The sequence below is a fragment of the Rattus norvegicus genome, chromosome 17 (assembly GCF_036323735.1).
Source record: "Rattus norvegicus strain BN/NHsdMcwi chromosome 17, GRCr8, whole genome shotgun sequence".
NCBI classification, from domain to species: domain Eukaryota; kingdom Metazoa; phylum Chordata; class Mammalia; order Rodentia; family Muridae; genus Rattus; species Rattus norvegicus.
The window spans coordinates 41,542,240-41,569,005 of record NC_086035.1 but is presented as its reverse complement, the minus strand read 5'-3'; the positions used below and the strand labels follow the sequence as shown (position 1 = coordinate 41,569,005).

The 26,766-nt window shown below is 41.8% G+C and overlaps 1 protein-coding gene and 1 pseudogene across 1 annotated transcript in view; one reads left to right on the top strand and one right to left on the bottom strand.

The window, feature by feature from the left end:
* LOC100909739 (uncharacterized) overlaps positions 1-5,679 on the top strand; it is a 35,878-nt pseudogene extending 30,199 nt beyond the window's left edge.
* Scgn (secretagogin, EF-hand calcium binding protein) overlaps positions 1-26,766 on the bottom strand; it is a 41,968-nt gene that overhangs the window by 7,520 nt on the left and 7,682 nt on the right. The window contains exons 3-9 of the mRNA NM_201561.2: positions 25,088-25,180; positions 22,049-22,138; positions 18,769-18,825; positions 17,960-18,037; positions 6,369-6,424; positions 1,350-1,395; positions 640-699 (exon numbers count right to left, since the gene is read on the bottom strand). Of these exons, the coding sequence (NP_963855.2) occupies positions 640-699; positions 1,350-1,395; positions 6,369-6,424; positions 17,960-18,037; positions 18,769-18,825; positions 22,049-22,138; positions 25,088-25,180 (480 nt within the window). The remainder of the gene's footprint in view (positions 1-639; positions 700-1,349; positions 1,396-6,368; positions 6,425-17,959; positions 18,038-18,768; positions 18,826-22,048; positions 22,139-25,087; positions 25,181-26,766) is intronic.

Below are 26,766 nucleotides of genomic sequence, written 5' to 3'. Positions count from 1 at the left end.
AGGAAAGCTGAGCAACAGACACACCCTAAATAGCCAGGTGCTGCCCCCCCTCCCCCCTTAGTGCTTGTGTTCAGAATGCAGCCTGGTTATTCTGGGACATTAATTTCATGGACAGGGTTCTTAGACCTTTTCCACCTTTTTGCTCATTTTTCCTCTTTCTCATATTATCCCACCTTTATCTCTAGAAATTCAACCCTGTACCATTTGCTGTTTTAGAATGACTATCCCTACCTGAAGAATGGCTGTCACTTACTCTATAAGAGAAGCCATGTTCCACCAGGCAGAAATGACTGTGCCTCAGTCCTTTAGTTGGATAGGGAGGATTTTTCTGTTTGTTTGTTTCTTTTTGCACACACAATAAATGGATGTCTTGTCTTACAAAAAAGACTCTTTCTCATATTTTTATGAGGTAAAATAGAATCATGAGTTCATCCCTGTTTAATGATAAATCAGTTTTGCCCATTCTCTACCCAGTCGTCTGTTCATATAGAGAAGATGGGCAGCCTGGCCTACCTAACAACACCTACAGGGGACTGCAATTCATTGTCTCAGTTTAGACCTTGTTGGTACAGCAGTGTCACACAGGAACAAACTGGGCTTTCTACCTAGAGACGGCTTCACAGCATGAGGCTCACTTACAACATCATAATGGGCAAAGATTTTCTCAAAGTCCCTCTTCCTTTCCTCAGTAGAAGAAGCCTAGGTGTGAAGAAAACATTATGTCAGTACAGCAGCACATAGCCACAGGTGTATAACTCCGTGGGATGCTGGGTAATCTGTATCAACTTTGAATCAACAACCCTTAAAGTTTCTTGACTCCACTTTGAGCTTCTCCAGCCTCTAAAAGAGTTAAAAGACAAATGGATGCCTTTTGCTATAGTTTGAAGAGGAAATGTCCCCCACAGGGTCATGTGTTTGCAGTTACTTGTCAGCTGGTAGGACTGTTTTGGGAGCTTATAGAACTGTTAGGAGATGGGGGTGGGGTGGGGGCATTGTTGAAGAAAGTAAATTACCAAGCAATAAGTTTTTAGATTACATAGCACAACCCTACTCCCTACTGGATTTCTGCTTCCTGTTCTCCTCAGAGGTAAGCAAGCTCCCATGTCCACAGTTACAAGCAGCTCCTGCCACCAGGAACCTCCCCCACCACGATGGTCACTATGGACTGTATCCCTATAACTGTGAGCCAATGTAATCTTTCCTCCTTCTACTTACTTTAACCAGGTATTTATCATAATGACAAGAAAAATAAATAATTTACCATCCTTTCGTTCCTTCTCTGCATATTTTCCAGATATATAAAGAAGCACGGGTAGCAAAAACCAATCAAAAGAAATGTCACCACTTACATCCATTTTAAACTGAAGAAGGAAGTTTTCCTGAAGAGCCAGAATCCTAAATGGGAAAAAGAATAGAACCCACATGACCCTCTGTTAACTTTCCCATCAGTCAGCAAATACAGAGCCTGGAGAGAGAAGAAAAGGTTGATGGTTTCTACATTATCCTGACGATTAGTACAGGCACATAATGCAAGGAGAATGCTAGGCAAGCCTTCCTAGAGATTAGCCTTCACTCTACAAAATGTTAAAGACCCTTCCTGATGGGAAATTAGACTGTAGGCTTCTGAAAGTTCTCCCCACAAATGCAATAAGAAAATTGAACAGAATGGTCAGAGCAAAAGTCTTTGGCAGTCTGGGGAGTGCTCATTCTGTAAAAAAGGAGGAATCAGCATGGAGTGAGTGGTAGTGCGAGTCTATAGGTCTGGACAGTGAAGCAGGAGACTTTTAAGTTTGAAACAACCTGATCTTCAAAGACACTGTCTCAAGGAACCCAAATAAAACAAAAACCCAAACAGAAAAGCTAGCTACATCATGGCAAGAACAAGAAATGTTGGAGCATTTTGTTTTCCCACCTGTACACTGAGCCCCTGAGGAGAGATTTGGAAGTCATTGCACCAAGGAAGTCTTTGCCTGAGACTATGGCTTAATGGTTAAGAAGTAGCATATCATGAGCAAGGCCTCTATACCCAGCTCCCACTTCATCCACAAAAAAACCTAACCATCTCTTTTCAGCCATGAATTGACCATTGAGCTACCCAAGAAGAGACTTGAGTGGATACACATGATGAAGAGAATAGACTCCATGGAACTAGTTAAGAAATGCCACCAAAGAAATGAACAACAAAAGTATCATCACCCACAAATATGTCCTGTATGGAAAAGCAAACAGACTCCTCAGTCTGAAATGAGGGGACACCAGGCAGAAACTGAAGTCCACTGAAGAGTAGAAAGCAATAGTACAGGTGCATGCGAGAGCAAACAAAAGGCAGGGTGAGGGGCTGGAGAGACAGCTCAGTGGGTAAGAGCACAGGTTGCCTGGTAGAGGGTACAGTTTCAATTCCCAGTACATGACAGCTCACAACCTTCTGTAACTCCAGTTTCTGGGGATCTGATGCCCTCTTCCAGCTTCTGAAGGCAATAAGCATATGACTGATGCACAGACTACATACATGCAGCCATAAAAACATACAGACATACAGACATGCAGCCAGAGCCCTCATACAGACATACAGACATGCAGTCAAAGCCCTCATACAGACATAGACATGCTGCCAATACAGACATACAGACATGTAGCCAACTCCCCACATACGTGCTGCCAAAGCCCTCATATAGACATACATACATGCAGCCAGAGCCCTCATACAGACTACATACATGCAGCCAGAGCCTCCATACAGACATACAGACATGCAGCCAAAGCCCTCATACAGACATAGACATGCTGCCAATACAGACATACAGACATGTAGCCAACTCCCCATATACGTGCTGCCAAAGCCCTCATACATACATATTTTGAAAAGAAGCACAATGAATGTAATTTTTTGTTGGTTTTAATATTTTAGCCCCATCAAGAAATTATTCAGCATGTGTACCCCAGGCAGCTTCACATACTGCCAGTTTCTCAATAGACCAAAGCAGGGAAATCCCTTGAACACATAGCAATAGCCTATCAAAGAAAGAAAAGAAGGAAGGAAGGAAGGACAAAAGAAAGAGAAAGAGAAAAATAGGTGTTGATGGGTACACAGCATGTAATGCTGTGCTTTCTTCAAACATGGGGGACTGGAACTGTAAACAAGTACAAATTTACTATAATATTGATAAACTGCTATTAATCCAACTTGTTAATGGTAAGCCCCCAGAGAAACACTAAGAAAATAACACAAAATATGTAAATAGTGAAATAAACAAGAGAATGAAAAGATCATTAAAACTTATCTACTTAACATAGAAAGGAACAACAATAACACAGATCAAACTCAGAAAAAGAGCAAACATAAATCCTAACATCATCATAAATGCTGACATCATCAGTAACTGCAGTAAGTGTGTGGCTGTTGACAACTCCATTAGAAGCAAAAATTAGCGAAACTTAAAGGATAAAACAAGCTATTGCTATTTGCAAGAGGCCTAATCATCAATAAAATCCAAAAACCCAAACCCAAACCTATTCAAGCTGATATACAAGAGCAGCACAGTTATGAGAGGCACTCTGCACAGAACACTCGATTATACTTCTGTACACTAGAAATGAGCAAGGCAAACACACACATGCCTGTTGTTACAGCAGTCTACAGGCTGAGGTGGGAGTAGTGTGAGTATAAGGCTGGCCTGCCTGACTAAGGAGACTCTGTATCAAATCAGAAAGAAATGAAAGAACAGGAGGGAGAAATGAATGAGGAGGGAGAAAAGAAAAGCAGGAAGGGAAGAAAGGAGGGAGGGAGAGAGGAAGAGAGGGAGGGAGGGGAGAAAAGGAAAATAAAACAGAACTATGATGATTTGAAAAGAAATGTCCCTCTGTGGACTCATGTGTTTGAACACTTGGTCTCCTGTTAGGCATGCTGTTTGGGGTCTGTTTCGGAACCTTAAAGACGTGTAGCCTTGACAGAGGTAGTACATCACTGAAGGAGTGTTTTGAGGATCTTGTAGCCTCACCACATTTCCTGTTCTCTCTCACTGCTTCCTGTGTGTGAATGAGAGTGTGACCAAGCAGCTTTCTGTTCCTGCTACCATGCTTTCCCAGTCATCTTAGATCTATCGTTCTGCAACTGTAAACCAAAACAGCTGCTTACATTGCTTTTGGTCTTGGTGTTCTAGCACAGCAACAGAAAAACAAAAAACTAAGACATGATTTAATGTACCATTCCATATATGACATCATCAAAAAAGATCAAATAATTGAGAATAAATTGAACAGAATAGGCTCAACTTATAGACTGAAAACTCCAAAATATCTTCTAGAGAAACTGAAGACCTGGAAAGATGGAAAGATAACTGTCATTTGTAAAGTTGAAGACAATGTTGTTAGGATGACAATATTTCCCAATTTGAACAGCAAATTCAGAGCAAAATCCATGGAAATCTGAGTTGCCATTATGCAGAAACTGACTATCTGAACCTAAAATTACATCAAGATATGCAAACAGGACCAGAAGAACCAGAACGACTTTTAAGAAGAACAAAAATGGAGGACTCTACACTTTAAAAGTTAGTACAAATCTCCAGCCATCAAGGCCACACAGACTGGTGTTTCTACTTGGCACTGTCATGGAAAATTAAATATAGAATTACCATATGAACCAAAAGTCTACTTCTAAGAATATAACCAAGAAGAAAGGCTCATCATACTCACACAGCAGTACTGTTCATAGTATGTGAACAAAGTGTGTGTCAGCTGATAGAGGGGCAGAATATGACAGACATACAGCAGACTATCCAGCTACAACAAGAAATTCTTGGGTCAATGGTCAGTCACAATAGACACACATTATTGCAAGTAACATAGCTAGACCTGAAAAACACATGCATGATTCTACTTATATTCATATTTCTCTTTACCTCTATCTGTATGTGTATGTGTGTGCACATGTGAGTGTGTATATGTGTAGTTGAACTTAACAGTCTTATACATGCCAGGCACCAATGTAGTGCTGAGCTACGTTTTCTGTTTCTATTTGTATGGAAAGCAGAGACTAGGCAGACTTCAATGGAGGGAACGATGAGACTGAAAGCTCTTGTCACCTATACTGCCCTGATTTCAAAGACTCTTCCAGACACTGACTTTTCTTCTTAGGAGTGATTCTCAAATCTTTCTGACTTTGCTTGGGGTAGAGTTGCCTCAAATGCTCAAGAAAAGCATGTGAGGTGGAGGGAGCAGAAACAAGGATGGGGTTGAGGTCCGTTGCTGGGTCTATGGAGAGAAACACTTATTCTTCTTTGACTGGTCTCTCGGTGTCCCTTTTTCATCAAAGTGACCAAAATTCAGATGGCAGTCCTGTGGAGAGTCCATTAGGAATACAACTGGTCCTAGGAGGCATGGAAATCCATCTAGTGTACCAGACTAAGTATTATGGCCAGGACTGACAAGAGTCTTCCTATTGTTTCTATTCACAGACAACCTTCAAGACCAGGGGCTGAGCCCAGCATACTCAAAGGCTGTGGATTCATCATCAAGAACAAGAAACGGATGGAGGACCACACAGAGATACACAATACCTAAATGTCCCCACCATGGTATGACACAGCCAAGAAATTTTTCCTAGAAGTTGTGTTATGCTTTTTTGATAGCCAGCCTCTGAAACGGTGAAATAATTAAATGTTTTCTCTTTATAAGTTAGCCTACCTCTGACATTTCATTACAGTAGTAGAAAGCTGCATGACAACACACATAGCAAACCATCAGTGCCAAGTCACCTCACACTCATGGGCTATGTTGCTCCCGTTCTCGTCCTCCCCCTTCCCCTCAGCCTTCAGGTAGAACTCAGGGTAGTCAACCCTCAAAGGCCAGCAGAGAGATAGCTCTACTAAAGTTTAATCAGTTTTTACTGTTCCGAATTAACAATTTAACATTCCCAAAGTCAATGAATAGCTTCAAGTTTCTTTCTCTCTTTCATTTATTATTATTTTATTATCATTGTCATCATTATTGCTTTTGTTTTGCTACATTTTGGATTTGGAAGGGTATCCCAATGTGGGACTGAGTTCCTGTCCTCTGAGGGCAAAATCGACCAATGACCCATCCATGAATTCTTAGTATATATAATATAATATAATATAATATAATATAATATAATATAATATAATAACATATGCATGGTGTATTTAAGCAGGATGGAGATTTGGGTATCTTCACAAAGGAATCTGTTACCCAGAGTGGTTCAAAAGCACCACAGTTGGTTTAGTAAGATGAACCTGGTTTCTTAGACTCCAGGGAAGAGTGGCTCTCAAATTTCAAGGATGTGTGTATCCTACCATCAGACCCAGGAACAGGAACTTCGGAGTTCGACACTTTTCTGCACCACTCACCTTGCCAAGTCATTAAGATCCAAACGACCATCTTTATTTCTGTCAAAGATCTTCATCTAAAAGGCAGAAAGGAACATGGATGTGACAAATGCTTGGAACAGAAGTTCTTTTTTATTTTTTATTTTTTATTTCTTTGTTTTTCAAGACCAGGTTCTTCTGTGTCACTTTGGCTGTCCTGAAACTCACTCTGTAGGTCAGACTGGCCTCAAACTCACAGAGATCCACCTGTCTTTGCTTTCCAAGAGCTGAGATTAACGGTGAGCACTACCACCACTTATGATCTTGAAAGCCCTTAAAACATCTCTGTCTAAACCATCTGAGTTGAGGGACCCATCTACGTTAGGCGAAATGAGTGCTTGCTACCAAGGGCCTGGCAGCTCAGCTTCTGGCTGGGGTAGGTCACAGTGATCACTCCTCTGTGTTGTCAATACAGGTACAAGTCTTGTTCCTGTTGTAGAAGATCCAAGGCTAGCTGGAGGCTCCACCCTCACAGCAGCTAATTCAGGGCAACATCCCTGGTGCCTGGGTGTCATGGCAGAAAGAAAGGTGGAAGCTCACTTACAGGTTAAAATTTCATCATTCCAAAGCAAGCTACTGACCACATCTATCTCCAAAGGAGTAGCATGGTCAGTCCCACCATGTGCTTGGAAGAAAAGGTGTAGTTTTGGTGGAAGACAGAAATAACACCTTCATTTCTAGTAGGTAAAAGAAGATTCTGCACAATGTGACAGCTTAAAATCCAGTGTTTCACTTTTAAATATCTTATATTCATCTCTGGCATCTCAGCAACCAAGCCTTGGGTGCAGGACTCTTATAGATGATGTCTCACTGAGCAGAGCAGAGGGCAAGAGACACCTAGCATTGTCCAAAGAACCTATATGCACTATTAGCCTATACATGACTTTAGATGAGATGGGAAAACTCTGTGTTCTAAGCTCAGAGCAGAAGACCTACAGTTAGGTAATACAGAGAGGACACACTCCTTTTTATGTCTGAGCTGGAATGTGACTTCACACTCCAGAGCTCAAGAGTATCTGTGGACACATCAGGTGAGGAGACTGCACAGGCAAAAGAGGTACGAGCACATGTAAAAATACATTTGTTTTGTTTTACATTCTTTCTCCTTCTCCAAATTCAGTTTGGTCTTTTTTGGAATTTGAAATTAGTTTGAAAGCCTATTCTCTCCAAAGTTTGTCATCAAAAATTGCCCATTATAGAACTTACTAAAACAGAGATGAACCTGTTATAGTATGCCTAGAATCCCAGCACTTGGAGGCTGAGGCAGGAGGATTGGTCCAAGTTCAAGGCCAACCTGGTATACATAGACCCAGTTTTAAAAAGCAAAACCAGAGAAGTGGCAGATGGTACAATTGATTCTTGGGACTGCTCAAATGTTCTATCATATTCTTTAAATGTAACTACTATATCTAGTCAGATAATGACACAGGTTTTGAGGGTAGCCTGTACCTCATCCTTTATGATGTCATCATTGCAGGGGGTTCTGTTGTAATGGAAAACAAGATTAAATTGAGACCTAAGCAAGTAGTAACCTCATCTAGAAAGATATGGGACTGACTCTTGCTGAGCAAATTCAAAAGGGAAACTTTCTAGACTGGGAGGTGCTTGAGGGAGAACTGGAGAGTCTGGTCAGTTAGACCTCTGCCTTATGTGAACACTGGCTTCGAAGTTTACTTCAAGTCAGAGTTGGAGAGCTCAAGTGGCAAGGTGTCGGTCAATATAAGTACCAAGACCTGAATTTGCGCCTCCCCCCCAGCACCCATATCAAAGCGAGGCTGGGGGTTACATCTGTAACCCTGGTGCCCATCCAGGCATGGGAAGCAGCAGACATGGGAGATAACCTTAAGAACTGGACTGCCAGCTAGCCGGGCATGTATAGCATGTATGGACAACAAAGAGGCCTTGTCTCCCACAGGGTGGAAGGTGAGGGCCTGACACTGGAAGCTATCCTATTACCTCCATATGTGTACCATAGCATGGGAGGCCATGCAGTTACATACCAGCAAGCTTGCACATGCACACACAAGCACATACACAAACATACCACATACACAAGAGATTTAAAACACACAGACGCTCTCAGAGACTTGACTTCTAGGTGATTGTAAGTTGACAGTGATGAACCATTTCACAATAACGGTCACCCTTAGGGAGGAGGCAGCTTTTGAACAAAGTTTGAGATGCAGTGAAAGTCATATGCATTTCTGGATTAAGGGTACTGTGCACATAGAAGGCATGCAAGCCATGACACAATACTTAGCTGGTGAACCTACTGGAAAGTGGACTTGGCAGAAGTATGGAAAGACCTGAGTTATGTTACATAGCAACATCCTCTGAGATTAAACCTTCCATCCTGGAAGGGAGCTCCTTAAGACTCAGGATGTTCTAAAAGAAGGTAAAACATTCCATTTTGCAGGAAGCCCCTTAAAACTCAGGAAGTAACAACTCAATAGTTTCAGAAAGTCCCTGAAATTGACTAGATTTTCTAGACCCATCAAGTTTATATAAGCAGTAGGAGTGCTGAGAAGCACTCTGAGACCAGCAGAGCCAGTTAGAGACTCTTAGAGCAGCCAAGCTGCCTGGAAGAAGCAGAGACCAATGAAGCTACAGGGGAAACAGTCTTAAAGAACTCGAGGAAGGTGACTTTTGTGAGTCACAGCCAATGTTGGAGTGGGCTTCTCAGTGATGTAACTGTCTTTGAGTCATCCCTCTACCTTTACAGCAGCCCCTCACCTATACTCTGTTCACATTAAAACTCATTAGTTCACTTTGGCCTGCTGTAGCTTTCATTTTTGGAATGAGTAGAGAGATGTGTTTTCTCTCCTCAGGAAAAGTCTATCACGTGATAGAAGTGTATAAAAGGAGATAAATTGAGACAAATGGCAGCTTGGTAAGTAAGCAGGTAGTAACACTTTGTCATTTTCTCTGAAAGACAGTAGTCTTTGAAGGGTTTAATCTCAGCTGTGATCTGGCTACAATGTAACAGGATCACAGACTGCTGTGTTCAACAGAGAGCATAGAAGGTAAGAGTGGAGGTAATGAAACCTCTCCAGTTACCCATCCTTGTGGCTTAGAACCTGGTGGGAATGGCCAGATTCATGATGTAATTTTAATATAGCTGCTATGTTGTGAGTCACCCCTAAAAGAATACATGCTGGAAGCTTAGTCTCTAGGAGGCAATGATGAGGTAGGAAAATTTAACTTCATCTCCCGATAGCTAGTATTGAGTGGTGGAAAGTTTAAGAGGTGGGACCCAGGGGGAGGTGGTCAGCTCATTTAGAGGTGTAGGTCTAGTGTGACTTGATTCCAAGAAGAATCACTTGTTATGAGCTGACTAAGCACGGCCTTGAAATGTCTGTCAGCTTCTGGTTTCACTCTGCTATGGCTCACATACACTTCTGCCATCAGGATGCACCTACTGTGACTTCCTCACCAGAAGCCTCCCTAACTGACAGCTACATAAACCTCTTTTCTTTACATATTACTGTGCTTCTAATATTTAGTGACATGTGGCAGTCAATAGGATTGGCTAATTAGAGTGTCAGAGAAGGCATCAAGACTGATTGCTTTGACACATCAATCAAAATGAAGGAAGCCACCCTTACAGCCGACTATGTGAGACAAAGTCAGAATGTCAGCTTTGGACCAGCTATGTTTGAGATGTTGGGTATGAAAGGAGAGACGCATCCTCATTCGAGAAGCTCAAAAGAAAGATTGAGTCAGAGACATAAACTAAGGCTTTCTTTTAATACTGGCTGACATCATCAGCATGTAGAAAGTAGACATAGAAAGAGAAAATATCCCACAAATGAATCCAGACAGGCCTCGGACTGGACCGACTTCATACCAGTCATAAGACCAGCTTAGTCAAATAGAAGTTTCTCTGTCAAAGTGTCAGAACTTCATTTGTTGTTTTGTAATAGTAACTCTCAGAGTCATTAGCTTGCACTTAGCGAAATAAAGTACCACCTAATGATATCCTATCTCGTTACACAGTCTCTCCTCCTGCCTGGAGCTGGTAGCATCCTTTCCTCCCTTCCTCCTTCAGAACACTAATTAGGATTGGGACAGGATGTGCTGTGCATGTCTGAGCCTATCTTTTCTGACTGGCTGTTCACCCTCGGCTCATGTGTTAGCGATGCTTCACACAGCTGTCAAATGCAGCTATCCTCATTAGGGTCAATTTGAATTCATCTGGTAGGTTACAGCTCTTAAGTAAAACATTTCATGCTAAACCTCCAAAGAAAATCTTCAGTGCAGCTTTGCAATGATTGTGTTCATTGCTCAATAAGAAGTCATTAAAGCAGCAGAAATGTGATTCACTCACGGGACTCTCTCAGCCCTCAGTAGGTAGACAGCTTCCTAAACTCAGGACTAGGTAACATTAGCAATGAAGAATGGGCAGAAAGTTTAGACTCAACTCCTCTTACTGGTTGATGCTTTGTGCTGGTGACAGTCACAGTGGGGGTGACAGAAATAACCAGAGAGCTTGTGGTCCTTTCTTCTGCCTCTCCAGATTTCTCCTGAAGAAGGTTCGAAGGCTGAGGCAGGGACTACTATATCTTTCTTCTCAACTTCTCCCCAAACATTTGTCAGGGACAGAACTCACATGTTTTTGTGAACTGATTTACCAGGTCAAATTTAACCACAGGGGAAACATTCCTCAGAGTGATATCCCTCAGGGGAAAGGGGCTCTTCTGAGACATTTTGAGGTCTGTATAATCACCGAGGAAAAGGGGACTTTAACACCATGGCCCTGAAACACTTTTTGCCATTCCTAAGGTTCTTGCCATTCAACAGAATGATAAATATTGGAAGAGACCAGAATGCTCAGATGAGTGTGACCTCGAGGGCCCTTTAATGCTTGGGGGCTGGTACAAACAAGGATTATCTGAAGGCAAGCATGACTCCCGTGAAGAAACTAAGTAATTCATTTGTTGGAAGGTGGGCATAGGGGACAAAGTAAGTTAAGAATGATGTCACAGGACCTTCTGTTGTGGGTGGATTCCATATGTCCTATATAGTTCCTATATCAATACTATACCTCCCTTTCTCTTTCCCCTTAACATCCCATATGCCTCCCATAGTATTATATCTCTGTCAATATTGCTCCCTGTCCATTGCAATTTGACTATGGGCATTACACGCACATAGTCCAAAGGGAAGACCACAGACTTAATTTAAGGAAACAAACAGTATGATATGAATCCTGGTCCACCAGGACATGTTCTTAGCCCTCTCTTTCTAGTCAGCCCTGCCCTAGGGAGTCATCATGATTCATAACCAGTGCTCAGGTTGCTTGAGAATTTTTCTGAAGTAAAGAACCGCACTTCCTGGTTGCTGCCGCTGCAGAGAGCCCCTGGGCAGCACCCCACGAGCGAACCTGAGCCTCGGGACCACAGGTAAGACCAAATTTTCTGCTGCAAGAAAGCTGCCTGGTGAGCTTGGGACACACGGAAGCAGAATTTCTCTAGGACCAGGCACGTTCTGTGTTTACCGGAAGTCCCACACCCGAGGATCCCGGCCCGCAGCAGCTCTCTGCTCCCAGACCCGGTGAGAGAGAGACCCAACCGCCTGGTCAGGTGGGCACTCCTGAGGCTGCAGAGCAGAAGAGACCACCAACACTGCTCACCCCTGCCACATCCCTGGCCCAAGAGGAAACTGTATAAGGCCTCTGGGCTCCCGTGGGGGAGGGCCCAGGAGCGGCAGGACCCCTGCCTGAGACACCGCCGGAACCTGAAAGAAACAGACCGGATAAACAGTTCTCTGCACCCAAATCCCGTGGGAGGGAGAGCTAAACCTTCAGAGAGGCAGACAAGCCTGGGAAACCAGAAGAGACTGCTCCCTGCACACACATCTCTGACGCCAGAGGAAAAAGCCAAAGACCATCTGGAACCCTGGTGCACTGAAGCTCCCGGAAGGGGCGGCACAGGTCTTCCTGGTTGCTGCCGCTGCAGAGAGCCCGTGGGCAGCACCCCACAAGCGAACTTGAGCCTCAGGACCACAGGTAAGACCAAATTTTCTGCTGCAAGAAAGCTGCCTGGTGAACTCAAAACACAGGCCCACAGGAACAGCTGAAGACCTGTAGAGAGGAAAAACTACACGCCCGAAAGCAGAACACTCTGTCCCCATAACTGACTGAAAGAGAGGAAAACAGGTCTACAGCACTCCTGACACACAGGCTTATAGGACAGTCTAGCCACTGTCAGAAATAGCAGAACAAAGTAACACTAGAGATAATCTGATGGCGAGAGGCAAGCGCAGGAACCCAAGCAACAGAAACCAAGACTACATGGCACCATCGGAGCCCAATTCTCCCATCAAAACAAACATGGAATATCCAAACACACCAGAAAAGCAAGATCTAGTTTCAAAATCATTTTTGATCATGATGCTGGAGGACTTCAAGAAAGACATGAAGAACTCCCTTAGAGAACAAGTAGAAGCCTACAGAGAGGAATCGCAAAAACGCCTGAAAGAATCGCAAAAATCCCTGAAAGAATTCCAGGAAAACATAAATAAACAAGTAGAAGCCCATAGACAGGAGACAAAAAAATCCCTGAAAGAATTCCAGGAAAACATAAATAAACAAGTAGAAGCCCATAGACAGGAGACACAAAAATCCCTGAAAGAATTCCAGGAAAACACAATCAAACAGTTGAAGGAATTAAAAATGGAAATAGAAGCAATCAAGAAAGAACACATGGAAACAACCCTGGATATAGAAAACCTAAAGAAGAGACAAGGAGCTGTAGATACAAGCTTCACCAACAGAATACAAGAGATGGAAGAGAGAATCTCAGGAGCAGAAGATTCCATAGAAATCATTGACTCAACTGTCAAAGATAATGTAAAGCAGAAAAAGCTACTGGTCCAAAACATACAGGAAATCCAGGACTCAATGAGAAGATCAAACCTAAGGATAATAGGTATAGAAGAGAGTGAAGACTCCCAGCTCAAAGGACCAGTAAATATCTTCAACAAAATCATAGAAGAAAACTTCCCTAACCTAAAAAAAGAGATACCCATAGACATACAAGAAGCCTACAGAACTCCAAATAGATTGGACCAGAAAAGAAACACCTCCCGTCACATAATTGTCAAAACACCAAACGCACAAAATAAAGAAAGAATATTAAAAGCAGTAAGGGAAAAAGGTCAAGTAACATATAAAGGGAGACCTATCAGAATCACACCAGACTTCTCGCCAGAAACTATGAAGGCCAGAAGATCCTGGACTGATGTCATACAGACCCTAAGAGAACACAAATGCCAGCCCAGGTTACTGTATCCAGCAAAACTCTCAATTAACATTGATGGAGAAACCAAGATATTCCATGACAAAACCAAATTTACACAATATCTTTCTACAAATCCAACACTACAAAGGATAATAAATGGTAAAGCCCAACATAAGGAGGCAAGCTATACCCTAGAAGAAGAAAGAAACTAATCGTCTTGGCAACAAAACAAAGAGAATGAAAGCACACAAACATAACCTCACATCCAAATATGAATATAAAGGGAAGCAATAATCACTATTCCTTAATATCTCTCAATATCAATGGCCTCAACTCCCCCAATAAAAAGACATAGATTAACAAACTGGATACGCAACGAGGACCCTGCATTCTGCTGCCTACAGGAAACACACCTCAGAGACAAAGACAGACACTACCTCAGAGTGAAAGGCTGGAAAACAACTTTCCAAGCAAATGGTCAGAAGAAGCAAGCTGGAGTAGCCATTCTAATATCAAATAAAATCAATTTCCAACTAAAAGTCATCAAAAAAGATAAGGAAGGACACTTCATATTCATCAAAGGAAAAATCCACCAAGATGAACTCTCAATCCTAAATATCTATGCTCCAAATACAAGGGCACCTACATACGTAAAAGAAACCTTACTAAAGCTCAAAACACACATTGCGCCTCACATAATAATAGTGGGAGATTTCAACACCCCACTCTCATCAATGGACAGATCATGGAAACAGAAATTAAACAGTGATGTCGACAGACTAAGAGAAGTCATGAGCCAAATGGACTTAACGGATATTTATAGAACATTCTATCCTAAAGCAAAAGGATATACCTTCTTCTCAGCTCCTCATGGTACTTTCTCCAAAATTGACCATATAATTGGTCAAAAAACGGGCCTCAACAGGTACAGAAAGATAGAAATAATCCCATGCGTGCTATCGGACCACCACGGCCTAAAACTGGTCTTCAATAACAATAAGGGAAGAATGCCCACATATACGTGGAAATTGAACAATGCTCTACTCAATGATAACCTGGTCAAGGAAGAAATAAAGAAAGAAATTAAAAACTTTTTAGAATTTAATGAAAATGAAGATACAACATACCCAAACTTATGGGACACAATGAAAGCTGTGCTAAGAGGAAAACTCATAGCGCTGAGTGCCTGCAGAAAGAAACAGGAAAAAAAAAAGAACCGCAGAAAAAGCCATAAATAGTGAGTTTTGGCTCTGCCAGATTCCATGTCTACTGGCCCTGGAACATTAAGTTTAAGGGAAAGGAAAAGCATAGGACCATGCTTAATAAAGCATCTCCCATGTGAATTATGCAGGGTCATGAGGAGCACAAGCAAGGGATATAGGAGGATCCCCAAGAGAATCATTGCTTACTCTATCTTGGTTCAGTCATAGCTGGTTCTTAGGTGACAACTGAAAATTCAGTTCAGTTTATAGTAAGTAGCCTGAGGAGTGCCAGACTCCTGTAAGGGCAGGGACTTGGAGATAAGAAGTAGGCCATAAGGATATGATATGTAGGTTTAATTGTCAACTTGATGCAACCTCAAATTGACTGGGGAGAGTCACAGTGAGGAATTATCTATATTTGGGCTGGCCTGGGATATGTCCATGAGGTATTAAGTTAATTGATGTGGAAAGACACAGACCACCATGGGTGGTACCATTCCTTAGGCAGGAGTCCATAGCCTATATGAGAGTTGAAAAAGCAAGCTAAGCAAAAACAAGCAAGTGAGCTTAGAAGCATAGTCATTTCTCTCTGCCCTTGATAGTGGATGTGATACGATGTGACCAGCATTTTAGAGTTCCTGTCTTGATTGTCCCACAATGATGTATTATAAGCTGAGATAAGTCCCTTTCTCCACTAATTTTCTTTTTGTTAAAATATTTTATCACTGCAACATAAATGAGACTAGGACACCCTCAATTCTCTATCATGCTAGCATATCCATCTCTACATTTCCTCTCATTTTCTGTCATGCGAAATAAGTTATTACTTATTGTATGCACTGCTGAATCCCCAGTGATTAGACTCATGCCTGGAGCACAGTAAGCACTTAACAATATCTGTGAGATGACATAAGTAAATGAGTATGGTGTTAAAGTGCTGGCATGCACAACAGGCCAGAGATTGGTTCTCGTTACGAAAGGAGGTTGTGAGTATTTCCTAGGGAAAGATAGCATCTATCTGAACCTTGAAGGATGCACAAGAACCAGAGGAAGAAAATTAGGAAAAAATCGCTGCATTATATTAGGAAGCAGAACATGGAGATCAGAACTGGTAGCTGGAGGTGGGAAGAACCTTCTGCTCAGCTTCAAGCTGGAAGAAATTCTGGAAAGCTACTAGAGATTTAAATGTAAATATATTCCTCGTGTAGTTCATGTTTTACAAATTAATTCAATTGAGATAACAGACAGGCTGACATTCTGTTCAACTGATGTTTAAAATATGCTCAAGGCCTTCTAGTCTGACCCCCGGAAAGATGCCAATGAATTCCCTTCCATGTTTATTCCACAACAGAGCTTCACCAGAGCTTAGGTCAGAAGGGTCTCTAAGGCTCTTGAACAAAGACAGCTGCTTCCTGCTCTGGGAGATCCCTGCTCTTCATTCAATGCTAAGCTCATGTCTGCTCGGGATTCCCCAAAACATCCTGCATTCAGTTAGAACAAATAGCATTGTAAGAAGCCAAAATGCTTCCTTGACATCCTGTCCTGGGATTTGGTTCTCTCTTGGACATTATCTTTTCCTACTTAGAAGTCATCATGGTCAAAACAGTTTTCATATTTCCCTGGGAAGACTAGTTCCAGAGCCAGCACTCAGAGTGGCCGGAGTCCAGAGTGAGATTTTTCCAGGGCTGACATCCAGGAAGTATAGCTTTATGGTGCCTTTGGCTATGAAACAGCTTTTCTTGGTTAGCTAATCTTTAAAATGAGTTTCAGTATTTGAGCACCCCAATTAAAATCCTGTACATAGGGCTGGGGAGATAGATCAGTGGGCTAAGAGCTTCTGCAAACATAGGAACTGAGTTTAATTCCAAGAGCACAGTTTAAAGTACAGGGATGGTAGCCTGAGTGTAGTCCCAGCACTGGGAAAACAATCTTGAGGATCCCTGGGGATCACTTGTCAACCAACTTAGCCAGCTAACCAATAAACCTGAGGTCAGTGAGACACCTCTAATTTTTATGACACCCAGGACTGACCTGATGCCTTCACCATGCATACTTCCAACACACACACATACACACACACACACACACACACACACACACACACACACACACCACAAGTCTGTGTGTGCCTAATAGCCCACATTTTAACAAAAACCTACATATTGTTCTCAGTTAGATACACTCCAACTCCTCATAAACTCTGCTCAAGAATTCTTTGTATCTAAATGTAACACAGAGACATTGTTGTTTTTAAACAGTGATGTGAATACAGTACTCATGAAATTCTAAAACACATTAAATTAAAAATATAAAATAAATGGGACGGTCCCACAGTGCACAACTAAGACTATGCCTGTAAGTCACTTGCTTACTGATTAAGAAATCAGATATCGTGAGAATAAAATAGGCCTAGAGATGGGCAGAGGTTGGCACAGTAAACGGGGCAATTCAACACAAGCTATAGAGAGCTCTGTGTGAACACTGGAGCAGAGTGGTGAGGGGCCCACGAAACACAACTTTTCCTGTCTAATCATTTTCAAGGATCTCGACACTGAAATCATCTCACAGTGATTTAAATCAAAAATACCATAAGAAGAGTGTAAGATAATGACATGAACTGCAATGAGCCAGCCATTCTCGGGCACGTGTTCTCCATGGAAAGCAAAGTGCTTCACAGCCATCAGCTCCCTTTGCCTGGCACTACCTAGGCACTAGTTTTAGCCACAGGAAGCATGCACACCCCCATCTGAGTTTCCTCTGCTCTGGGACCAGGAGCTCAATGAGTAGAATCACCATCGTTGTGAGAAACCATATCTATCTGTTGGGTCCCAATGGTACAAGTCCATGGTTACTTCTTTCTGTGTAACTCTAATGACCAGTGAGTTTGCTAGCAAGGTGTTTAATAAAAACCTAGTATTTCCTGGATGTTCCTGGTCTCTTCAAAGGCAGCTAAACAGCCCTCTTTCTCAAATGTACGCATCTCTTTCCAAGGAAGAAGCTACAACAGCTCAGTTTTAGCCACTGTTACAGAGACAGGCTCTTCCCATGCAGCTGTCTATCAGCAAACATCTCCTGGGGGAACGAGGAGGCACAGGTAGGCTCCCAACAGAGCCCACAGTCATTCACTCACCATGGTGCTAGTATACTCTTCCAGCTCAGCCTCGGAAATGACCTTTTTGTGGTGGAGGAAAAGATCTCGGAGAAAGTTCTGTGCCACCAAGAGAAAAGTGACATTGAATACAGTGAGCAAATAAAATATAAACTTGTTCAAGGTCTTTTCTATAGGGATGGGGATTGTAACTTGTCTCATGGAGGAAACAAAATGTTAAATAAGCATTAAGAATTAGAGTGGAGAGTTGACACTGAAAGATGCTCTTGGAAGCCAGAGTGGAACTCCAAACACAAAACATATCCTAAAAGCTTCATTCACCTCTCTCCCAAAGACAGCTGCATGATTAGCACTTCCCTAACCCTTGTTATTTATTTATTATTGTACTGTGCTGTGTGCGCAAGTGTATGTGCATATGTGTGTGAATGCATGCATGTACATGCACATGACATGTAGGATGTGCAACAATACATGGAAGTCAGAGGACAACTTCATGGTTGTTTCTTTCCTTCTACCTCATTTATGTGGTTCCAAGGATTGAGCTCAGGACATTAGACTTATGTCATTATGGGCTGAGGCACCTTGTCAGCTCATTTTTTAAATCTTTTCAGTGATTCACTTTCTCCTGTTAAGGAGGAATTTGTTTTTTAAGAAACAAGTTCAAAGGCACATGTCTTGGGTCCACAGAAATACATACATACATATATACATGCGCACACTACACACATATATATCACATATGTACATATATGTATGTGTGCATACATGTATATATTCTAAAGATGACCAAACCAGTCCGTTGCCCAGTGTTACTTCCCACCAACACTCACAGAAAGCTCAGCAGCTGATATGAAGCCACTGCTGTCCGCATCATACTTGCGCCAAATCTGAAACACAAAAGACATTCATCTCAAGTCTTAGCTGCCTGACTACTTGTTATCTGACAAAGAAGTAGCCTAATGGAGGGCTTATTTCAACTCATGGTTCAAGAGAACACAGTTCATCACGGTGGTGGAGAATGTTTGGCTATATGAGTTCAAAGCAGCCGGTCACATTGCGTCCACAGTCAGGAAGCAGAAAATAGATAACAGGTAGGGACAGGTTTATTTCCAACAGTCAGGCTCTACTTCCTCAACAATGTCATCAACAGGGACCAAGTGTTCAAACATATAACTCCAGGAAGGATTTCCTATTTTCAAAGCATAACACTGAACATCCTCGGGTATTTCAGCAGGGACTTATACTGGATTCCTGTGATCCAGCATCTGAAGATGGTCCTTATTCAGATGCAAATAAACATTTTCTGTGAAATTCAAGACTGACTGTGGTGACAGCAATTGTTTGGGTAGAACTCAACAGAGATGCAGAACCACTCAAGTGGACCCAGCCTCTACTAGAAAACTCAAAATAGAATCCTGAGAGACTTCTATTGAGGACAGTATAGAACGCAGAACTATCTTCTCTGCATTAAAAAAAAAATCTCAACATGCAAGATACTATGTAAATAAATACTGCTTTAGGTACAGAGCTCAGCTATCAAGAACATGAGAGAAGTTCTAAGAGAGCCCACATGACAAAGAAACAAATAAAATGTGTTCTAGGTACTCTGCTGAGCTCAGACCACACAAGTCGGCTCACTCAGAGACCTGCACTCCTGGGAGACAAATCTGATACAACACTAAGTGAAAAAAAAATGTGTTTGTTACCTATTTACCACTACAACTCTTGGTAAGACTGATATCTTGGTGAATTGATGAACTTGAGGTGCAGGTTGGGGAATACAGATACTAAGAGAATAAGAACATGACAAGGTTGCTCATGTCACCCTAGCACCGCCCTAAGTAAGTCGGGCTACACAGCATGACCCTGCCAAAATGAAAACAAAACAAGCAATTGGCCCTGATGGTGCATGCTTAAAATCTCAGAACTTTGGAGAATGAGGCAGGGGAACTACAAGTTCAAGGACAGTGTGGGCTACATAGAGATTCTGTGTCAGAAAAACTTAAAACAATGACCAAGAAAACACACACCCAATGGAAAGTTTTCTAAGGACTCTTGGCTATGTGGCCTTGACTCCGAATAGAGGGGATAAACCGCCACTGATAGTTCACAGAGGCAAGCCATTCCTCTTGACGGTTGAGGCAAGCGCTGATGTGACTGCATACTGAACCGGAAGACAACAACTGACCACCTGTGAGTGGCTCTAGTGCTGATACTTTGACCATGTCTGACTATTCCATGGAGCCACACGGTGAAAAGCATTATGAAGGTTTGGGTGGTTTGATTTTGTTTTTGAGTTTTAGTAGACAAAATTATTCCATCATAGTCAGGGTGTCTGTTATCAAACATGATTATTAATCTTTATTGCCAACTTTAGTAGTTTAGAATCACCTAGGAGATACTCTTGTCCTGTATCTGAGAGTCACTCCAGACAGGTTTAACTGGGAAGGGAAGGAATACCATGAGTGTGTGCGGGAATATCTCACAGATGGGGGGTCCTAACTAAATAAAAGGACAAGAGCCAGCTGAGCACTTATCCATCTTTCTCTACCTCCTGGTTAGGTCTCTACCTACAGACCCCGTGACCAGCTGCCTCCACCCTGCCACCATGCCTTTCCTCACTATGATGGACTGTACGGTCCAACTGTAAGCCAAAACAAACCCTTCCTTAACCTGATTTAGCTGGACATTTTGTCTTTTTTTTTGTTGGAGATTTAGCATCAGGAGACTAACAAATACATCAACTGCCAGGGTCTCAGTTTCTACACACAATCAGATTGTAGAACCTGCAGAGGTAATGGGAGACACTGGTCCTGGGATACTACTAGTTAATGAGAGAACTAATCAGAAATGTCACTTCTCTTGGTCTATGTAATTTATGATTGATTATTATTAGCCAGACTTACAAAATCTTTGTACTAAATATGATCCACAGTCTAAATTTTAAATGTAAGTATACCTTAATGGTGAAAATAATTTTAAAATTATTTCAAGTAATATTAAAAAACACAGATCTTTACAGTGCTTGTCTCCAAGCTGTCTCCATTTAATGATGTTATAATATTGTTGCATCTGAATCACTGGAGGACTGAAGATTTTATGTGAATATTCAGTAAACCCATTTTTAAGAACATAAGATAAAAAGATGTCCAGGCAAGGAGAAAAAGCATATAGCCAACAGACTCATAGAAAAGGTTATAGCCTGTGAAACAGGAAGAACACAAAGAAGGACATTTAAGATACAAAAAGGGGCTATGAGGATGGTTCAGTGGGTGCAGTGCTTACTGTGCTGACCCATTGAATTCAGATCCCTAGCACCTATGTGACAAATCTATATGTGATGCCACAAATTTGTAACCCCAGCACTGAGAGGTGGAGACAGGAAGATTCTGGGGACAGGCCTCATTGCAAAACTAAATAAGTCAACAAATAGAAGAGATGGATGGATGGATAGATGGATGGATGGATGGATGGATGGATGGTTGGATGGATGGATAGATGATAGATAGATAGATAGATAGATAGATAGATAGATAGATAGATAGATAGATGATAGGTAGGTAGAGGTAGGGGGTGAGGTGGACAGCAGTCAAGGGAGATACTCATTGTAATACTAAACATCCTCTGTTGTTATTCTGTAGAGATTTGCTCTTTAGTGATACAGTGTTCAGCAATGGGATTTTTCTCTGATGCTTCTATAAATGAGTCCATAATACGGGGCAATACTCATAAGACACCAAATCATTCAGACAAAAGGAAGAGACTCTTAAAAAGTTAACTCTGGTCCTGACTGAATCTTTGCAGTTACTTTTCATGACAGCATAGGCCTATGAACCTTAGCAGCTATCTGGAGACTTGCTCCCTTCACCCTGTTTTTATACATTCTTCTTACCACTTTTATTGCTTTAAAAAATATAATTATTTTGTCTTTGGATTCCTGGAATATATTTATGGTCCATTCAGCTAAGTTCTCTGAGTTTACTAAGCACATGCTTATGTAGTTTAACAACAGGATAAACAATTGTTCAAAGGATGCTACTCTCCCTTAGGGACCAGACAGAGGAATGGATGGCAGTCCCACCCTCTTTCTTCATGGAGACAAGTACTCACCTGCATAAACTCCACACTGTTATCCAAGGGAGTTTCCAGGCGAAAGAACAAGAGGAAATTTTCGTCCTCAGATAAGAACATACTGGCAAGCTACAGGAAGCAAAGAGGAATAGTCAGGGGCTCTTACCAGTGTCCATTAAGGAGTAAAGCATGCAGTGTACATACCCAGGAGACGTGTTCAGACCTCCCAGGATGGAGAGCTCAGCTTGCAGCTCTAAGCCCCAAATGATTGTTCATTAACTATTGGTTGTTTCAAAAAAGGACCATATTTCCATATAAAACTGTGGATAGCTCATGATAGAAAATAACAGCAGCAATGGTGATAATGATAAATTTGTTTATCATTTAACATGTTGAACACACTTCCCTCTGCACCTCCACCGTTAAATTGATAGTTTATTGATATTAGAAAATAAGTGTTCCTCTAAGGTTCATACACACAGACTCAGTCCTGGTTCATTTTATTCTGTTTTGTTGCTTTTTCAGACAGAGTCTTAAATCTCTGACCAAGAACAGCCTTGCACCTATGGTAATTCTCCTGCCTCGGCTTCCCAAGTGCTGGAATTATAAAAGTAAGCCACCAAACCTGGTAAAATTCAAACAATCCTAACAAGAAGCTATAAATCACACACACACACACACACACACACACACACACACACACACACACACTGTTATTAGTATTTTTTTAATTACAGTAAATGGTGGAATCTATCTCACAGATAAGCAACGTCAAGCTAACACTGAACCTTCATGTTTTACTGGTTGATGCTATAGATGCACAGTTCTTCAGTGCCGTGTGTGGGAGCAGAAATGACTGCTCTCTGCCGAGATGCCAGAGTGCTGGCTATGGTTTATACTGTTTAACGTGATTTGTGTCTATCTTCTACTACAAAATGCAAGGTGTTGATTCAGCCAGCCACCTCCTATAGAAACTCCAGTTTGGTTGATTTACTTCACATGGTCCATGAACTAATGTAATGTCTTGATCCCTAGTGATCATATACTACTTCAGCACACAGGTAGGTTCTACTGGGATCATTAGAGTGTCTATTGTCTTCTTTCTCAATTGTCCTCATATGTAAAAGTAATTCCCTCTGGGTCTTCTTCAGTGTCACAGAGTGAGCCCAGACGGTACCAGTTACTCATGTGCTTGTGATATAATGTACCCACTGTACTGCCAATCATATCAAAGTGTAGCTCATCCAATTATTTACAGTACAAAAGTCTTGATAATAATTAATATCAATGTGTTTCTGAAAATATATTTACTACAATAGGTTCATCGTTTAGTGTATACTTTTTAATTTTAATTGCAAGGATGATGCACTGTTCCCTTGATGTGAATGAAGCATGAATACCTGAGTTCAAATCTTTGGCACCTATGGAAAAGTCAGGTATAATGGCTCTACGCCTATAGCCCAAGTGTTGAGGGGCAGAGACAGACAGATCCTAGGAGCTTCATGGTGAGTTGCCCTAACCAAGACAGCAAGCTTTGGATTCAGTTGAGACTATTTGAAGGGAATAAAATGGGAAGCAATTAAGGAAGGCACCCAATGTCCTCCTCTGGTTTTCCCATGGGTGTTCATAGGTGCATATTCATATACATATCTATACCATATACACCATACACAGACAGACAGACAGACAGACAGACAGACAGACACACACACACACACACACCTACTGTAAAGTTATAAGCTGTATTATAGCAGTAGCACCTACCCTTGATATAATCATAGTCAGACTATGGACCAAGTGACTGGTTTATGCCATCTAGGTCTTACAAGCATGTTCTCTGAAGTTATACAACCAAAAATTGCCTAACCTTGAATGTCTCCCAACATATCCTATTGATAAGTATAAGGGATATGTGACTGTAGGTGAAGGTGTTTTCTGAACAGTGAAATGGTTTCTAATGGGAAGAGAAATAATCAGCTGAGATGAGGACTGTGGGAAGCAGGCACTGCATGGCCAAGGCATGGTCATGCGTTAGTAGGTGTTTAATGAAAGGGGTTAAAGTAAAAAATGGTTTTCTGGCATGTGTTTGTTCATTGTATTGTTGGGGATCAGATTCGGGCTCTACACCTGCTAGGCAGGAGCTACACGCTTAGCCTCCGTTTTGCTCTTTGTTTGATTATTTTGTTTGGTTGGGCTTTTCGTATGTATTTGTTTGTTTGTTTGTTTGTTTGTTTGTTTGTTTGTTTTGAAACAGCCTGGCTGTCCTGGAACTCACTACGTAGGCCAACCTGGTCTCAACTTAAAGATCTGCTTGCTTCTGCCTCCCTAGTGCTGGATTAAAGTCAAACACAACCACACTCAACCTCTGTTTTGTTCTTAATATCTTCAGGGAGAGATTTTCCCACCCTGCCCTAGGAGCTGATAACAAAGTTTAAATTCATGCTCAGTAAATGATTTCTAATTGTCAAGATTCAATTTGTGTGAGATGATATACAGACAAATGTTGGATCAGGACCGCTCCAAGACCAGGTGTCAATGTTGGGTAATCTACTGAAAATGAAAGAATCATACGGCTGTACTCAACGACACACACCTGTGATCCCAGCACTTAAGGTGGAAGAAGAAAGGTCCAGAATTTAATGTCATCCTCAGCTACACATTGTGTTCCAAGCTAGCCTGGGCTAATTGAGATCCAATTTCATAAACAGGTGGGAGGTGGAAAGATTCTTTACTATTAAGTGGATAACAAAAGAAAGATTATTTCAAAAATATTTTCTAATCCAACAACCTTGCAAGGAAAAAAAATCTGATTTCTCAGTTGACTGCAAGATGTTGCTGTCTCTTCTGTTGCTGTCCTTGGTCGTTTTGTTGTTTTGAGGCAAGGTGTCCCTCTATAACCCAAGCTGGCCTAGAACTCACTCAATAGCCCAGGCTGGTTTTGAAGTGGCAACAGTCCTCCTTCTTCAGCACACTAAATGATGGGATGCCAGATATGAGTTAGCATGGCTGGCTTCCATTGTCTTTTAAAAGAAATGGCTCCTCATGAATATAAGACATGGGGTGTAGACATGGAACTACCTCTTTCATCAGTATGCGACCTTCCTTAGAGATGTCATGGCCAACCATTAACTGTTCTTTCATTTTCTGCACATTTTCTTCCATAAGAGTGTCCTGAAACAAACCATAGACAGCTATGTTAAAGCCACCAGGATCCCAAGCATGGGATCCCAAGCATGCAGCTTGATAATTCATTGCTCTGATCATTTCATGATTTTGTGTTTTTCAGAAGACAGATATTTCTTGATCAATCATTCACCTATCAATATCCTCCCTAAGTAAACTGGCTGTTAAAGAAGCTTAGAGACTACAGTGGGTATTAAAAGAACATGTTTAAATATCATTTATTTGGGTAAGAGGAAAGAGTGGTTATAATTAATATATAAGAGTTCTTTCCAAGAATTCTGAGCTTTTCCTTTTTTTTTCTTTTTTTATCTAAAAGGCCCAGCTTTGAGGGCTCCTCAAAGTTAAATAATTAAAAGGGAACACAAAGAGATAAAGCTGATGCTGAGTTACTGAAGGTATCCCAGCTTCCTCCCACGTATAACATTTCTAAACACCTGTTTCTCTTCAGTCATCTTCTCCAAAGAGGTCAAGGTTAGTGCAGGGGATATAACATATATAATTAGCAGTGAAGAAGGTATTGGCTCGCAAGAGCTGAGGTAGAGGTGATCCAAGCATTATCTAATTCTGAGTTCATAGGCATTAGAATTTATGCTAAATTATTTCTCCTTTGCATCGCTCTCAGAAGGCTCCAAGTCCATCATCTATGAATTACCAGGGCCAAAGGGGTGTGACCTGTGGTCTACCATCCATGCTGGTGCTGTGGTAAGGTTGACTTGGCTTCTGAAAGGCCCCCTGGAAACCACACTCATCTCTATATGTGTGGGGAAATTGCATGTTGGCCTTGGACTTACCTAGATGCTACCCTTTCTCCCTTGCAATTCCTGAGAATAGTAGTGGACAGTGCTGAGAAATCAAGGTCTTCAGATAAAAAAGAAGTTTGGAATTATTCCTATCTCATCCAGAACAGGATGCCCCAAAACAAATTAGCTCATCCCAGATTTGGCCCCCAGTACAAACCCAAGACACACTGATTTCTACTGAATACTACATATTTGTCACACATAATGACATAAGACAGGCCTGGCCTATGCCCTCCATCAGATTGCCAGGGGGCATATTTATCCTGATTTTCCTTCTACTGGACTTCTCTTTGAGAGGTGTCCACAATGATGAGGAGCCGGAGATGGTAGGAAGGGAAACTGCCTAGATGGAGTTCAAAATATAGACGATTGGTAGGAAAATACAAACTGGGGTGGGGGGCGTAACAAACAGATGAGCATAAAGCCAGGCTCTTCCATAAAGAGTAACTCATCAAGTCTTCACAACGGCTATGGGAGGCAGCAAAATGTCCTTGTACCATGCAGGCCTTGGCTTCGCTCCCAATCTCCTGACGTTTTCTTTTTTGAAGGTGTGTGTGTGTGTGTGTGTGTGTGTGTGTGTGTGTGTGTGTGTGTTGTGTTGGCTGTGATTTGTGTTTCTATTTTTACTTGACTGGCCTATCAGCAATGTCCTTTGTCCTGGGCACTAGTCCCTTCAGCTGGGCTGTTCATGTGGCACTTGTTTCCAATAGTGTAAAACTAGGTTGCAGAACAACACCAACTCCCCTTCTCATCTTGACAAGTGACAAGAGGAAT